The sequence below is a fragment of the Pseudoliparis swirei genome, chromosome 24 (assembly GCF_029220125.1).
Source record: "Pseudoliparis swirei isolate HS2019 ecotype Mariana Trench chromosome 24, NWPU_hadal_v1, whole genome shotgun sequence".
Lineage (NCBI taxonomy): Eukaryota > Metazoa > Chordata > Actinopteri > Perciformes > Liparidae > Pseudoliparis > Pseudoliparis swirei.
Window position 1 is genome coordinate 28932958 of NC_079411.1, and position 16611 is coordinate 28949568.

The 16611-nt window shown below is 44.9% G+C and overlaps 2 protein-coding genes across 2 annotated transcripts; one reads left to right on the forward strand and one right to left on the reverse strand.

Moving 5' to 3' along the window:
* The first annotated feature begins 1464 nt into the window (after window positions 1-1464).
* p4hb (prolyl 4-hydroxylase, beta polypeptide) lies at window positions 1465-12665 on the forward strand. Its single transcript, XM_056409715.1, has 11 exons — window positions 1465-1854; window positions 3594-3800; window positions 5221-5354; window positions 5672-5809; window positions 7550-7654; window positions 7752-7877; window positions 7966-8166; window positions 8585-8705; window positions 9145-9326; window positions 9490-9603; window positions 11407-12665. The coding sequence occupies exons 1-11, from the start codon at window positions 1716-1718 to the stop codon at window positions 11476-11478; spliced, it is 1539 nt and encodes a 512-aa protein (XP_056265690.1). The 5' UTR covers window positions 1465-1715; the 3' UTR covers window positions 11479-12665.
* A 1674-nt stretch (window positions 12666-14339) lies between these two features.
* anapc11 (APC11 anaphase promoting complex subunit 11 homolog (yeast)) lies at window positions 14340-15901 on the reverse strand. The gene is made up of 2 exons (XM_056409721.1): window positions 15562-15901; window positions 14340-14669 (listed from the first exon to the last, which is right to left on the reverse strand). The coding sequence occupies exons 1-2, from the start codon at window positions 15668-15670 to the stop codon at window positions 14524-14526; spliced, it is 255 nt and encodes an 84-aa protein (XP_056265696.1). The 5' UTR covers window positions 15671-15901; the 3' UTR covers window positions 14340-14523.
* Window positions 15902-16611: the final 710 nt, after the last annotated feature.

Below are 16611 nucleotides of genomic sequence, written 5' to 3' on the forward strand. Positions count from 1 at the left end.
GCCTGAGGAGTCCAGAGCATCCACATTTGTTTACTGAATTTGACTCTGCTTCTACACGCTGCGATACAGGCCTTCTACGGGCTTTTTGTGTCCTGATTTGATTGTTCTGATCACAATTTTGCATTTAACCCTTAGAATGCCTAAATGCTGAGCAGCTGGTGGGGTGCAGGTGATGACCCGTGCAGAGACTACAAGTAAAATATCTCTCATTAGATCATTTAAACTGGCTCTGGTGTAACTTTGATACTGTAGTACACTATTCATACAATATTAATATTATGATTACTGTGACAATATAGGGGCCTTCAGGCTATTCGTTGTACATCAGGTGACTGAGAAGGCCACCTAAACCAGACTACCTGTGCACAGCTCACTGAGGACTCGGGTCACTCAATATATCCCCTTCTTAACAAAAAATTTACCACTATTGTCCTTTTAACTTCCCTAATTGTCCCCTTTCCAAGCAAAAATACACCGCCCCCAACTCGCCAGGACATGATAAAATCAATATTTATTATACATAACATATTTTGGGTGATTTTTTTTGACGAGAGTGTATAAGCAGAGGCTTATTTTATTTGCTTTGTCTGTTTTGTATGTGTGAGTCTTCTGGTTGTCTTGTTAGTGCTTGACAATGTCTAAGAGTATACTCACTGATCTCACTATTAATTGTTTGTGCACCCATTGAAAAGCATAAATATTGTTTATGAAATCTTGTGTTTTTACGTTTGTTTTATGACATCTGCCGCTCGGGGACTACAGATGAAAAAATAGCCTATTGGCTAATAACTCTGGCATATTTAAAGAAATGTTTGTGTTAATGTGAACTAACTGTCAATATCAAATAAACCCAAAAAAAAAAAAGAGTTGTTGGAACAATAAACTGCATGAATCATTCCAACTTGGTCCGGCATAACCATCTCTAGTTGCATCAGTTACACTCATATGCATACAGCCCATAGTCAGAAATACATTATAAATATCAAAGTTACAACAAAGTGTACTCATTTTATTTACATATTTAATTTAACATGTCCCTTAAACACACATTACACTTCAACACACACTTCTAGTTCCTTGTCTACAGCCCTGGTATCTGTTTGTGCACTTTTATTGTATAACTATGGACATTTTATGCTTAAATTCTTGCACTATGTTGACTGTTGATTGTTTTTGGTTTGTTGTATCTGTCTACTGATGGAATATATGGTTTACACATTTTTGTATATAAACAAAAACATAGCATGATACAGCCACAGTATGATTAAAACTGTGCTTGCATATATATATATATTCCGTTGGCCGTTTAAATAGCGTCATCGCTTCCACGTGGTGTCTCGCGCACAGTCGTCCACGTTCCTCTCGTGCAGTAACGCCCGCAGGTCGCGGGGAGCGCCGCGCATTCACTTCCAGGTGCAGTCCGCAGCGGTCCAGTCACAATTCAACACGAATTGCTTTCGGCTTGATAAATGCGCATGCGCACTACGGCCGAACACCCACTGCCCATGCGCACTACGTCCGAAGACCCTCCCCTCCGAGGTTTTTTTTGCGTACCGATGCCACGTTAAGTATTAGCGGGTCGTCACGAAAACACCAGCAGCTAGTTACTCTCCCGAGCCTCTCCGACAACGACCGGAACCCAAGTTTTCTCGGCCGACCGACCGCGTCTCTCGTCCCCGCTCGTCAAGGAAGAAGAAGCCCGGAGACCGGCCGCTATGTTTAAGTTTCTGCTCGTCTGCACGCTGGCTGTGGCCAGCAGAGCCGAGGTCGCCGAGGAGGAAGACGTCCTGGTGCTGAAGAAGAGTAACATGGACGAGGCTCTGGCGGCTCATCCCAACATCTTGGTGGAGTTCTGTGAGTAAACCGGAGCGGCGGGAATCTCCCGGCGACCGTTGGTCCGTCTTGTAACCGGGGCTCGCCGGTTAGCTAGCTAGCTAACCGGTGTAGCATGAAACTTTGACACTTCTTCTGACAAGTAGACGCTGTTCGCGGTTTTTTATGCTTTAATACGTTCTGATATCGAGCTGAATTATACGTGAATATACGTCGTTTTGTTTCACACCAGCTGTGTTCGCCGTAGTTCAAACTGAATACAAATACACACACAAAAGCGGCGCATTGTTTATCAGACTGCGTGTTCCCTTTATCGGACAGCCCCCCCTGTAAAGCTAACTAACGTCGACTAGCACCGAGTATCTCAAATATCTCGCCGAGGAACGAAGCCTGGCGCCGGGATGACCCCCCAGCTCGTCTCGCAACGAACGTGAAACTATTTATTAACGGTATCCTCGTTTTTTTTCTTCCTTATCTACTAAGCACGGCGTTATCTGGAACACCGTTGCTCACAGCAGCGCACCCTACTTGGCTTTATCGTCTTATTCTACATCGTAAATAACGCTGTAAATATAATCATTAACGGAGGCTGAACGTGGGTCATGCTCCGTGAAGCTCCGGGGCTGTGCGACCCGCGGCTTCACGGGCCGGCTCGGCTCCTTCTGTCGCGTTCATGCCGTCTTCCTCTCAGTTTCACTCGGACTAATAAGACTCGTGTTAATAAGAGTGGTGTGTTTAATTAAACCACTTCTTCGTAGCCTGCAGGCCCATCGCGCTACACTTTGGGTTTTTTTACATCCAGATTATCTATTTTTTTATTTGACTAATCAGTGAGCCAATCAGCGATGGCCGTGGTGGAGATCGACCAATGAGAGGAAGGCTTTTCATTTTTTTTTTTTCGCTTTCTCCACGTATTCGTGAAGTGGGCGGGGCCTGAGCCGCTAGGTTGACGTGTACTTAACTCAAGTTCATCTGCGTTAAGGGGAACGTGACGTGTTCATTGGTCAGGGACTCGAGGTGTGACGCAATGAGAGGTCGTTTTAGGTGACGTGTCATTTGGTGATTGTCTGTTGAGGAATGTGTGTTCCAAGTTTACAATTTACACGGTAGATCATGACATTATCCCACATAACTGCTCCTAACCAATTGAACTTTATCCAAAAGCTGACTAGGAAACTAATGTTACAAAATAAATTAATGTTTTTAAACAATGCACAAAGGAAATTAACCATGTGTAAAACAAGGACAGATAATAATAAAAAACTGTTTTTTTCCCCCATGTATTACCTGGACAGGTAGCTAGAATAATGGACAAATGGGCTGCCACGGTTTTCATCATCAATAATGAGTTTGTATAAAGTTTAGTTTATCAAATGTCATACTATAAATGACCCCGAGCTGACGTCTTCCACGTTTATTCTTTCCTCGTCAGTCCAAAATGTAATGAATTTAAGTTCCAAAAGAATAAAATGAAGTTAACTAGTATTAATTTATCAAATTCATAATTATTTCTATTGATCACTCAACGATTAATTTCCTCAACTATATTCTGCTTTTTGCAAGCAGGACAAAAGCTTGGTCGAGAGATGAGGCGTCTTAAAGTTATAACGTGTTCAATTTGGTAATTTGACGACGATCGCTCGTTTATTTTTTGCCATGTTGCATTTTTTTTTTTTAGCTTCCTGTTCTTTCCAACAATCAAAGACGGAACGTATTATTATTCACGCTCCCTGCTAAATCGCCCCGTGTCCCTCCTGCAGACGCCCCGTGGTGCGGCCACTGCAAGGCCCTGGGTCCGGAGTTCGCCAAAGCCGCCGGTACGTTGAAGGCCGAGGGCTCGGCGATCCGCCTGGGGAAGGTGGACGCCACCGAGGAGACGGAGCTGGCCCAGGAGTACGGCGTCCGGGGATACCCCACCATCAAGTTCTTCAAGGGGGGAGAGAAGGAGTCGCCCAAAGAGTACTCTGGTGAGCATCGCTGCATTACATCACATGTCATTTAGCAGACGCTTTTATCCAAAGCGACTTACAATAAGTGAATCAAACTAGAGTACAAACTAAGAACAACAAGAATACAGAAAGTAACATTTCCGCAACATAGTCAAACTACAAAAGTACCATAATAAGAGCCATTTAAGTGCCACTGAAGTGCTAATCTGTGTTTTAATCCAGATATAGTCGGAAAAGATGTGTTTTTAGTTTCCGGCGGAAGATGTAGAGACTTTCTGCCGTCCTGATGTCAGTGGGGAGCTCGTTCCACCAATCAGGAGCCAGGACAGCAAACAGTCTGGATGTAGAGTGATTATCATCACTGCATTCGCATGGACTCCATGAATTACTTAAAAGTTAGTGTCGATGTGGTGTTTTCTATTTATAATGTGCAAATATAAAAAACTAGTCATACTTTTGCACGAAGAAAAAAATAATGTTGCCACACCGTGCAACTTAATGTAACCTCCAATAAAGGAGTTTACTTTCACAAAGTGATGTAACCCAAGAGTAATTCCTGTCATAGGAAAAGTGAGCAAATAGTATTTTCCTCATCATCATGAGAGGCTTCATAGATGCCAGAAAGAATCCGTGAAAGAAGCTCTATTGACTTCCTCATCACGGTAATATGATCAGCACAGCAGCATGAACTGCGAGGTAGTCTTGTTGCTCAAAGCTGATTGGCTGAGACGGAATGTGGGTTGGGCCTAAACTCTGAGCCATTAGGGCGATGTGCAGTTCTTCACGTCCTCTCTGCCTGGGCCAGGACTCGTCTGGGAGGGAGGGGAGTAGGGTTGGGAAATATGTGGAAATTAATGCCACAAAGACCTCCCAGTACACTTCAAGACTGTTTTACTTCCTCCACATGTTTCATAGAGGACTTACTACTACGTTGCATCACCGGTTCAAACAGCCAAACGTCCAGTTTAATAGCAACAGTCTGACTCCAAAGAAAGCTTTTGGCAACCTCACAAAGTCGGCATACTTATGTACATTTTTTTATTATTTTTTTCACTCCTGCTGTTTGGATTTTTAAGTGAAACCAGACGAGCGGCGTTGAGCGTCTGTAACCATGAAGGTTTTCAGACATGCAGAAGCGCTCTGTTTACATATTTTAAATTTTCCGAGTGTACGTGAACTTCAATCCTAGAAAAGCGCGTCTCTGTGCGCCTGCACATGTTCAGTCTGACCACCGTCACTGAAACATCTCCCATGAGGCATTGCAGTATTTCACTTGAGGCTGTATCCACATCTCTTTTTGCTTCAACTGCCAACAAATCTGTTTCCTACTTTCCTGATTACATCGATGTGCATATTTTATTTAAATCAATTAAAGTTGAGCGTTCGATGCGTCTTTGTACGCATTGGTGCCTGAGCTGTTGTTGTTGTTGTGCTGCAGCCGGCAGACAGGCGGACGACATCGTCGCCTGGCTGAAGAAGCGCACCGGCCCGGCCGTCGACACCCTGGCCGAGGTCACCGAGGCCGAGTCTCTGATCGCTGACAACGACGTGGCGGTCATCGGGTTCTTCAAGGTGATATTCTGAGCTGAGGGTTTTTATTGAGGTCTTTTGATGCTTGACGTGTTGCGTCTACCTTTCCATACGCAGACAGTCTGATACCTCCAAGACAACCGCTCACTCTATGGCTTTGTCTCATCAAAAGCAACATTCAAATATGTTGGGCTGTTTAGAATCTTCATTATTTAAACATATTTTTTGTAACACTTTCCTTTTTTTTTTTTATGCTTTTGCTTCCGTCAAAGCCTGGAAAGAGATTAGTGCCGGTTAAAGTTTTATTTATTGGGGAAATCGAGGCCTGATCTTGAGGGAGTCTGTTCGTGTTTCTGCAGGACGCCGACTCCGCCGACGCGAAGGCCTACGAGAAGGCGGCCGAAACCACGGACGACATTCCTTTCGCCATCACCAGCGACGATGCCATTTTCTCCAAGTACGACGTCTCCAAGGACAGCGTGGTCCTCTTCAAGAAGGTGAGCTCGCGTTCTGAGTTCACGCTGTCGACAGCGCGGCGCCGTCTGCCTCACGGGGTCCTCTCCCCCTCGTCTGGAGGAGCCTCGGCCGTCGGGCCTCTAGGGTCCGTTGCTCCACCGCAGCATGCTGGCCTCATGCTGGCCTCATGCTGGCCTCATGCTGGCCTCATGCTGGCCTCATGCTGGCCTCATGCTGGCCTCATGCTGGCCTCATGCTGGCTTCATGCTGGCTTCATGCTGGCCTCATGCTGGCCTCATGCTGGCCTCATGCTGGCCTCATGCTGGCCTCATGCTGGCCTCATGCTGGCTTCATGCTGGCTTCATGCTGGCTTCATGCTGGCCTCATGCTGGCTTCATGCTGGCCTCATGCTGGCTTCATGCTGGCTTCATGCTGGCCTCATGCTGGCTTCATGCTGGCCTCATGCTGGCCTCATGCTGGCCTCATGCTGGCCTCATGCTGGCCTCATGCTGGCCTCATGCTGGCCTCATGCTGGCTTCATGCTGGCTTCATGCTGGCTTCATGCTGGCTTCATGCTGGCTTCATGCTGGCTTCATGCTGGCCTCATGCTGGCTTCATGCTGGCCTCATGCTGGCCTCATGCTGGCCTCATGCTGGCCTCATGCTGGCTTCATGCTGGCTTCATGCTGGCCTCATGCTGGCCTCATGCTGGCTTCATGCTGGCTTCACGCTGGCCTCACGCTGGCCTCACGCTGGCCTCACGCTGGCTTCATGCTGGCTTCATGCTGGCCTCATGCTGGCCTCATGCTGGCCTCATGCTTATGGATTAAGAGAGGAACGTTTGCGTTGTGTCGTCGGCTCCGAGCAAAAAGACTGGGTGAATGCCGTCTGCGTGCTACAGGTGCAGCGCCGCCGCTCCCATAAGGCGCCCTAGACGCAGCGCGTAGGAAAATATAGGCAAAAAATATATATATATAAATATTTAAAAGAAATATATATATAAAAAATAGGAAACTAAAAAATCAGTTATAATAATTATAATGCCGATATTATTGCAGTATAGAAATATTAGGCACCTTTTAGGCATGTATATCACAGAACGGGCAGAACAAGAGATATATTTAATTGCTCAAAAAAAGTTACGTTGAAAAGTCAACGTTCAGACGCGACATTTTTCGCGCATTTACTGCGGCGCGTTTTGAGCGGCCCAAATGTCGCCCCTAGTTGAAATATTTAAACTTTGTGAAGGCGTTCTGCTCGGGGCACCAACACGGCTGTTGGAGGACGTCACGGGGCGCGTTGCCCTCCTCGTGACGTCAGGGGCAGCACTTTATCTCTTAGGTGTGTTTCTGACCTCTGGTCCATGTTGGTAACTCTGACAAACCACCGCTGACATGTGTTGTTGTTTACATTTAGGCAAACTCTCCCAAGCACCAGAAACAGCTAATGTCCCTTTTCCTATTGTATGAAAGTAAGAGTTGTTATCGACACTTGGTGAAAGTCTGTTCTCTTTAGTCCGTTGGGGGTTACCAAGGGATATGAAGCGGTTTCCTCCACCCCCACCCCCCCCCCCCCACCACCCAGTGCTGCCGGTGAACCAAAATACTCATTTACACGACACTCGTTCACTTTTAAGCCGTCGATGCCTGTGTTTTATATTTTATTTTAATTACAAATGTCCCGTCTACATCAAATAATAACAATAAACTTGTGGTTTGTTCGGTGAATCTGTCTGGTGTTCGGTGGGTTGAGTCCATGTCGATCTAAATGTTTTCGTTGCAGTTTGATGAAGGGCGCAACACCTTCGACGGAGAGCTGACCAAAGAGAACCTTCTTGCGTTCGTCAAGTCCAACCAGCTGCCTCTGGTCATCGAGTTCACGGAGCAGGTGAGGACCTCCACGTGTACTTCTCTTTCCCACACTCGTGGTCACACAATAACCCTTTGAAAGTACGTTAATCCTTTTATATCCCCGTTGTCTGCAGACCGCCCCGAAAATCTTCGGAGGAGAAATCAAGTCCCACATCCTGATGTTTCTGCCCAAAACCGCGCCAGACTTCCAGGACAAGATGGACGAGTTCAAGAAAGCCGCCGGGGGATTCCGGGGTCAGGTAGGCGGACTCGCCTTCACCTCAATGAGACGCCACCCAGGTGTGTCTGATGACCCGTGTTTCTCACCCCCCCCCCCCCCCCCCCCAGATCCTGTTCATCTTCATCGACAGCGACGTGGACGACAACCAGCGCATCCTGGAGTTCTTCGGCCTGAAGAAGGAGGAGTGCCCCGCCATCCGCCTCATCACCCTGGAGGACGAGATGACCAAGTACCGGCCAGAGAGCGACACCATCAGCGCCGACGCCATCGTGGCCTTCTGCAAACTGTTCATCGACGGCAAACTCAAGGTAGAGAGAGGGGGAGGGAGGGGGGGGGAAGGTAGAGAGAGGGGGGGAGAGAGAGATGGAGAGGTGGGAGGTAGAGAGGGGAGGTAGAGAGGGGTGGGGTGGATAGAGGTAGATGGGGAAGGTAGAGAGGGAGAGGATGGAGGTAGAGAGGGGAGGTAGAGAGGGAAAGTAGTGAGAGAGAGGGGAGAGGGAGGGGGGAAGGTAGAGAGGGGAGGGAGGGGAGGTAGAGAGGGGGAGGTGAGAGGGCTGGGGTGGATAGAGGTAGAGAGGGGGGAAAGTAGTGAGAGAGAGGGGGGGTAGAGAGAGCGGGGTGGGGTGGATAGAGATAGAGAGGGTTGGGTGTAGAGTGGAGAAGGTAGAGGTTGAGGGGTGGATATATATATACACACACAGTATTAATGCAGCGTGTTCCCCTCAGCCTCACCTCATGAGTCAAGACATTCCTGAAGACTGGGACAAGAACCCCGTCAAGATTCTGGTCGGCAAGAACTTTGAGGAGATCGCCTACAGCTCCTCCAAGAACGTCTTCATCGAGTTCTGTAAGATCCTCGTCTTCATCGTTCCTCAGCTCAGTTGCTCATAGATGTGAAGGTGGCTCTTCACTCCGTGCTCGGCCCTTTTTTAAGTATCAACCTGAGACTCGGGCGTTACGTTCCCTCACTACTCTCTGCTAATTTATTTTCAGCCAGACACGCAGAGCTGGAAAGATTTGTTTAAATATAGCGGCTGGATTTTCTTTTTTTAATCTACGGTTCACATCTGCACTATTTCTGGAAGAATTTTCCATCCCTGGCTGTCCAACAATTGCTCTGCTGGGTAGAACCTGTGTTCCCTGACACGGGGGGGGGGGGGCTACATGTTCATTGCCAGCTTCCATGCAGACAAAAAAAAAACCACGTCACATGACATATTCCATTAAAATGTCTCGCGCTAACGATCCACCTGTACTGAATCCGTTCTCCTCCCGCGGTCTTCCAGACGCGCCGTGGTGCGGACACTGCAAACAGCTGACCCCCATCTGGGAGAAGCTGGGCGAGAAGTACAAGGACAGCGACGACATCATCGTGGCCAAGATGGACTCCACGGCCAACGAGATCGATTCGGTCAAAGTCCACAGCTTCCCCACCCTCAAGTTCTTCCCCGCAGGAGACGAGCGCACGGTGAGCGTTACGCAACGTCTCCCCCCCCCCCATTGATCAGGCTTTCAGTTTAGTCGACGGCGCTACGAGGAGCTGCTCACCTGTGTTTTCATGTTTGCATCCTGAGTTTCGATTGGACGTTAATCAGAAATGTGTTGGTTTTTGTTGTATCTCTGACCAACAGGTGATTGACTACAGCGGGGAGAGAACACTCGAAGGATTCACCAAGTTCCTGGAGAGCGGCGGCAAGGAGGGCGGCGCCCCCACCGGAGACGACGACGACGAGCTGGACGCAGAGGTAAGGTCACGGCGAGAGATTCAACAAACTCTGGTTCCAAGGATTTATGACTCAAACTGTTTCACCCACTCTGTTTACAATACACAGGGCTGCTACCTATATTTAGCGTAGCATAAATAGCTCGTGGTTCATATAAATAAATGGTGTTTGCCATCGTGTTGCCGCATAATGAGCTGAGCTCCACCACGACACAAAGCGCCGTGGTGGAGCTCAGAAATTAAGTTATTTTACTTATAATTAAGATAATTTGGCTGGAAAGCTCACCAGCTGCTGCAAAACATCAACTTTAAACTGCTGCTGCTTCATATAAATATATATATACAGGGTTCGTACGCTCATGGAAAACCTGGAAAAATCATGGAATTTTAAAATGATAATTTCCAGGCCTGAAAAAGTCATGGAAAAAATCACAAGTTTTGGAATAGTCATGAAAATATTCACATGTTCATTCACGCCGAGTTTGAAATAATTCATATGTTTTAGAAAGAAAGACGCTCATAATATAAGCCGGCGTACGCTCTCTTACTGGCGGCGCAACTAATTTTTTTTCTCGTTGCAAGTGAACGCACCGTAACTGTAAAGTTCGCTGTCCAGAGCGACGGCAGCTCGGGAAGCGGTCGGGACATTCGTAGATGTCTATGTTCACAAATGTTGATTCTTTTCATCAAAATATTGTCTCTTATTCATTTGTTTCATTTAATGTAGACGGTGAGCTTTGGAATTCACATCGGAATACTAAATTACGCCGGACGCCACTTGTAAAAACAGCCGCTACTAAAACGTCTTTGCAAAAACGAGCCAGTCAAAACGCTTTAATCCATTTACAAAATGATTGGAGCCGACGTCGAGCTCTCGCTATGTTGTGGAATAAGGAGTCAAAATTACCCAAAAGGTGTAGGTTTTGGGGTCGGGCTATAAAAGAAGGAAAGAGTACGTAGAATACCACACGAAAACTATGCAGGACTTAAAATGACTTGAGTATAAATAAATAAATGTATGAATAAATAAATACAGGAATAATTAAATAAATGCATAAATAAATACAAGAATAAATTAATAAATGCTTAACCCTCCTGTCGCCTTAGGGTCATTTTGACCCGATTCAATGTTTCACCCTCCTGTTACCTTTATATTTACTAACATATTTTACCCTTTGGGTTCAATTTGACGCCAGCAATTAAAACCTCCAGAAAATTATTAGAATTAATATTGTTTTCCAAGTTTAAGTGTGAGGCACTTTATGTTTGTTTGTTGACTACCGAAAGAACACCGACATTAAACATTGAATGGGGTCAAATTAATCCTAAAGCGACACGAGGGTTAAATAAAAACAGGAATAATTAAATGAATGCTTGAATAAATGTATAAATAAAAACAGGAATAATTAAATTAATGCTTAAATAAATGAATTAATCAATATAAGTTATACCTAAACAAGACATCATTAAACAAATCTATTTCTTCATTTATTTATGTCCCTTTTTACTACACCCACTACACCCATCTCAGAAGTCTCCTTGCAGCCCAGCGGTGAGCTGACGTCTCCTACAGCCGCCAGGCCTCCTTATCTCCTCGCCACCTCTCCTCAGACTACACCTAGAGGAATGGAAGACGTCGTGACAGAGTTGATCACGTTCCGCCTGTTCAGCGTCTCCACGCTGCAGTGCGGCCTGCAGGCTGTTTGATGTTTACCTGTCGCGTGTCGCGCTGCATGCGTCTCTAGTTTAAAGTGCATGCATGACGGCGACATGCATGCATGACATGAACGTCGAGACTCTTTCTTAACGGCCTTCTTCTCTGCAGGATTTGGAAGATGTGGACGAGGAACAGGACACGGGCTCCGACGGCGAGGCCGACGAACACGACGAGTTGTAAGAGCTGGAGGAAGTGAGCGGGAGAGAGAGAGGAGACGAGTTCACCCCCCCCCCCACCCTTCCAACCCGTCACCTTCACTTCCTCGTGAACCGCCCCCCCGTCCTGTGAACGTTAATACTTCCGCTTTAAAACTGCCTCAGTCAGCCGGCCCCCTGTGGCGGCGGGGCCTCTATTTTTTTTTTTCTTCTCTAAACCGGACTCGTCTCACCTTGAGGACTCGAGCGCAACACCTCGTGGGAGGCCTTGACGCCTTCTCTGCGACGCTCCGCAGCAGCTGTGTAACGCCTTGTATATTTTAAAACCAAATGTAAAAATGGCATTGAGATGGTTCTCCTGATGCATTTGCTCCTCCCCCTCAAGAGAAAACGGAAAGGCCTTGTCATTGTTCATGTGGGTGTGAGCTAACCTGTATTCTTAGGTGGGGGGGGGGCCTGTCGATGTTCTGTTCCCAGAGGATCTGTCTGTGGTTGTCATGGGGACATCCCATAGATGTGTTTAATGTCTTCACCCTACGGAGCTGAAGCCCCGCCCCTTCTGTAGCTGAGACTTATTTTCCTTCTTGCGGTGGGGAGAATTTTGTTTTCATTTCTTCATTCCCAAATAATCTCGGTTCAGTCTCCTCATGTACGCACGGCTACTGACTCTTTTTATTTTCTCTAAAGGAACAGAGGTTAACTTTTTTTTTTTTTTTTACAGGGAAAATCCCATTTTATTTAATTGCTTTCACTAGATGAGCTTTTTATTTTATTGAGGACGTTTTTTTAATGGTGTGCCATTGTGCCCAGCTGTAGCCGGCTGGACCCTCGGGGTTATTTTGGAGCCCGTTCTGATGGGCCGCACTGTATTCATGCCTAATCTGAGATTCACACCGGGGGGTTTGGGAGTGTTTATATCTGAAGTGGGAGGGAACAAGTGCACAGCCCCACCCCTCACCTGTACTGTACCTCCTTTGGCTCTACCCAGCACCCTTGTTGCCACGTGAGTGTGTGTGTGTGAGTGAGGGAGAGAAAGAGGGTGTGTTTGTGTGTGTGTGTGGCAGGGAGGAGGCGGGCTTGAGTAGAGCGAGGTGATGGGGTTTGACACTACAGTGGTGGGGGAAACTTAATATAGCATTCCATCATATCCAAATTGATGTGGAAAAATGGGAAATGGTGGCCAATAAATAAATAAAAAAATTGGAAAAAATACGATTGTCTTCGGTTGTTTTATGTATTTTTACTTAAGTGCACCGTTACCTTGACGACTGCATTTAGTGTATAACATGTAACGCGATAGTCTTCAAAACTCATGTTGGGTCCTTTGACTCGTGGACAGACGCCTCGTCCTCAGCTGAACTTTCTATATTTTGTGCTAGTTTACTAAAACTCTGAAATTAGAAAGTGACTTAAAGTGGTTAAATATCATACATGCTAACTTCAGCTCTGCCTCTATGCAGCCTCACAGGATGGCTGGACTTAGTAAAATAAAACACTTCAATTTAGGCAAGTATTCATTGTCCTTTAGTTCTGGGCTTAGTTTGAATTTTTTAGTGTCTTAGTTTTTACAACTTCAGAAAAATTCAATTTACCAACATTTCCCGTGAGCTAGTTATATTTGTGTCTTAAATTATAAACTAATGCTTAAATGCAATATATATATAAATATTTGCACGAGAAGCCTGAATCTATTTGGCATTTGTGCCAATTACATTTGTACTCATTTCACAGCCAAGTAATTAAGTTTATTTTCAGCTCACTCTACACAAGTGGCCCAAAGAATGCAACTATTTTACCTTTTAAAAGATACTAAAGTTAATTTAAGTAATATATATAATTATTAGGGCTGTCAGCGTTAACGCGTTAATCTATGCGATTAATTTGGCCGCGTTAACGCACTAAAATATTTTAACGCAATTAACGCAACTTTGTTTACTTCCGGTGTGCCTTGAAGTTTTTACTCAAACCGAGTGTCAAACCGCGGCAGTACGGTTTAACACTGTTTCCGTTTTTAAAACAATTATTTCTCCGTGAAAATAAGGATCATAAATCAGTTTAACTCGTGGATGAATCAGTCGGGTTTCCTCCTGCTCCTCCTTCCTCCCGTCTCCCCCTCTGACACACAGAGGAACGGAGGGGCGACGTGTGCGGAAAGAACTCGTCACACGAAACCTTCACCGTGATTGGTCAATCCGTTTGTCTGTCAACATTTTGGGAAAAAAAACAACCAATGAACACTCAGTAAATCACAAAGGACCTCCCACCACACATGTGAGGCTCATTAGCAGCCTGTCAGTCAGAGAGCAGAGAACACGGCGCGAGGACAATGAGCCTCATTGAATAGAGCTGAGATTGTTCTGGAATGTTTGATGTAGAACACGTGGGTATGTGTCACATGCAAACGCCTTTAAAAGGTGAATTGTTTGTTTGTAAAATGTATAAAATGAGCCCAGCCTCCAGAGGGTTAACGTGACATATGTGAATGTCAGTCAGTTACCAAGGCCACTGGTTCTGCTGTTCATGTTAAAGATGACAGGACCAATGGGGTCTCAATATACTTCTTTTTTTTACGAATCTGATGTTTCACTGAAGAAACAACTTATCATCCACGATATTAAATACCTCGCTGGCACTTTATATGTAGGAGCCTCTTTGAAAACACAGCTCTGTGTGATGTTTGGTCTTTAAAAAGAATGAACTTTTAACTTTTAATTGCAATTAATGAATTTCAAAATGTGCGATTAATTAGTTAATTTTTTTAAATCGATTTACAGCCCTAATAATTATACAAAATGTAAAATTCCATTTCAAACACTCTTCTATGAAATACTTGGAGCATCTTGACACCTATTGCTGAAACCCGTCGCTAAGCAAGAGGCGTACAGAGCCGGTGAAGAAGTTTTTATTCTATTTAATCAATCTCTAAATCTGTGAACAGAATACAGCAGCTTCCAAATGTCCTTTGCATTACATCAGATGAGGAATATTTAAAAAAACAAAAACAGTTATGTACAGCTTCTATAAAATCAAATGTGTGAGGCTCTGAGTCTCTGCAGGCAGCAGCGGCTCATCACTCTTTGAACTTCCACTCCTGCCGGCACATGGGGCACTGCTGCTGCACCTGCTGCGAGTTCAGCCACTTCAAGATGCAATGCATGTGGAAACAGTGGGAGCACTGACCCCAGACCAGCGGGCAGTCGTCCCCCGGCACTTTGCCTGGAAGAAAGGTTGAATCAGAATCAGGTTTTATTGGCCAAGTAAGTTTGCACAAACAAGGAATTTGACTTGGTAAAGTGACTCAGTGCGCTTCCACAAAATATACATTACAACACAATACAAAACAAACAGTGCAAAGGTCTAAGAAGTTTAAGAAAGTGACTTAAGAAAGTATATACAAGGCGGAATGGCTATATACAGTAGCTGTGAAACAGTAGTGCCAGAAGAAGTGGAGAGTGCGAGAAGTGCAGGGATAAATATATAAATATATATGCATATTTTATATGCATATATTGAATGTTAGTCCTCGGTTACAGTAGGGAGAAAAGATTGTCAACTATCACTCAGAGTTGAATAAACTGCATATTATGCTTTCGTACTAAGTTTAATATGACAGCTCAATGAGAAACAAGAGTATGATCTTTAAATGAATGAATTATATCGGCATCTTCTGTTATTACTACATAACTTTACATGATATCAATTATGTTCACGGTGCATAGTTAACCATGGAAAAGCCTCAGTTATAATATGCACACATACAACTTAATAAGTTCTGGACGTTACGAGAAGCAGAAACCTCGAAAAGAGCCACTATTAATGACGGTGTTACGGATTAAGAAGCGACCGTGTTAACTGGAGACTTTGAACCAACGCGTCCGTTGGACACATGAAGAGAACACGCAGGATGCCCGCGTGAATGCCGCATTGTTTAATGCGTATACTATATATTATTATGTATATGAGAAGATTTGACACTTGATTACAAAATCAAACCAAGCGGCATTCACAGGGACAGCTCGGTAGGAAGTCACCAGTCAACACGGTCGCCTGTTAAACCGTAACACCGGACACGTAGTTAGCACAACGTCGCGTTAGCTTGGCTACTCACAGTCGGGGCAGCAGCCGTTGAAATGCATCCTGCAGATGCCACAGTTCTCATCGTTCGCCACCCACAACCAGGAGGCCACTCCGTTCCACTGGCGGATCTTCACCTTCATGCTGCGCGGCCGACAGGAACACTGCACGAGCTAGCTGCTAGCTGTTAGCTGTGCAGAGATAGCAGCCAAAGTGACGAGTCGGCCTCCAACGTCTCCTTCAGATATCCGTAGTTATGTGAGATGTGTTTATTTGTAGTCTATAACTCATGTTGTGCCAAGTGCGATGCTAGTCAACAACATTCAGCGAGCTTAATGCTTCAGGAACCCGGGAGAAATGTCTTCCTCCTCTTCCTCCTCTTCTTCTTCTTCTTCTTCTTCTTCAGCTGAAATTCCAGCCGGCAGTACGCTTGGAGGTGAAACGCTGCCCCCTCATGGTCAAATTAGGTAATGTGCAACTAAATGAGATACGGTAGTTATATTTTTTTGTCTTAAAAGAGAAAGAAACGTGTGTTACGTGTCAACATACTCTCAACTCTCAAGTCTGGAATTCCTTTTATATATATATATATATATATATATATATATATATATTACCCTGACATGCATACTTTAAAGGCGCTATTATTTTTTATTTAATTAGGAGAATCATTGATACAATCACCTGTATGGTCCTTCATCATGTTTATAATCTGTTCAGTTGTTTTGCTTTCCTATTCTTTTTTTCCTCTGGAATAGTTTCTTCTATTCAGAATATCTGCCTCTCTGTTCATTATAATTTATTAACACAAAACTATATGTTGTTATGGTTGCTGAGATAATCCAAAATGTCATACAATCCACTCATTGATCACATATATACTCAAACATTCAAGTAAGAAAAAAAAGGAAACTGCCAAATGTGTTCATCAATAAAACGGTATATTTCCTAATAACAACAATGTACAATATTTCTCTTACCCAAAGTCACTGAGAGAAGAGTGGTTGAGAGAAGGTTTGTATTGTAATGAGAAGTGAGGAGAACACAATACCCCAAAATCAAGTCAGTATCTATTTGAGATAAA

Coding starts and splice junctions, on each gene's coding strand:
- p4hb (XM_056409715.1), top strand. CDS start 1,716: ATGTTTAAGTTTCTGCTCGTCTGCACGCTGGCTGTGGCCAGCAGAGCC. Junction 5,355..5,671: donor CGGTCATCGGGTTCTTCAAG/GTGATATTCTGA, acceptor GTGTTTCTGCAG/GACGCCGACTCCGCCGACGC. Junction 8,706..9,144: donor GAACGTCTTCATCGAGTTCT/GTAAGATCCTCG, acceptor GCGGTCTTCCAG/ACGCGCCGTGGTGCGGACAC.
- anapc11 (XM_056409721.1), bottom strand. CDS start 15,670: ATGAAGGTGAAGATCCGCCAGTGGAACGGAGTGGCCTCCTGGTTGTGG. Junction 14,670..15,561: donor CAACGGCTGCTGCCCCGACT/GTGAGTAGCCAA, acceptor CCTTTCTTCCAG/GCAAAGTGCCGGGGGACGAC.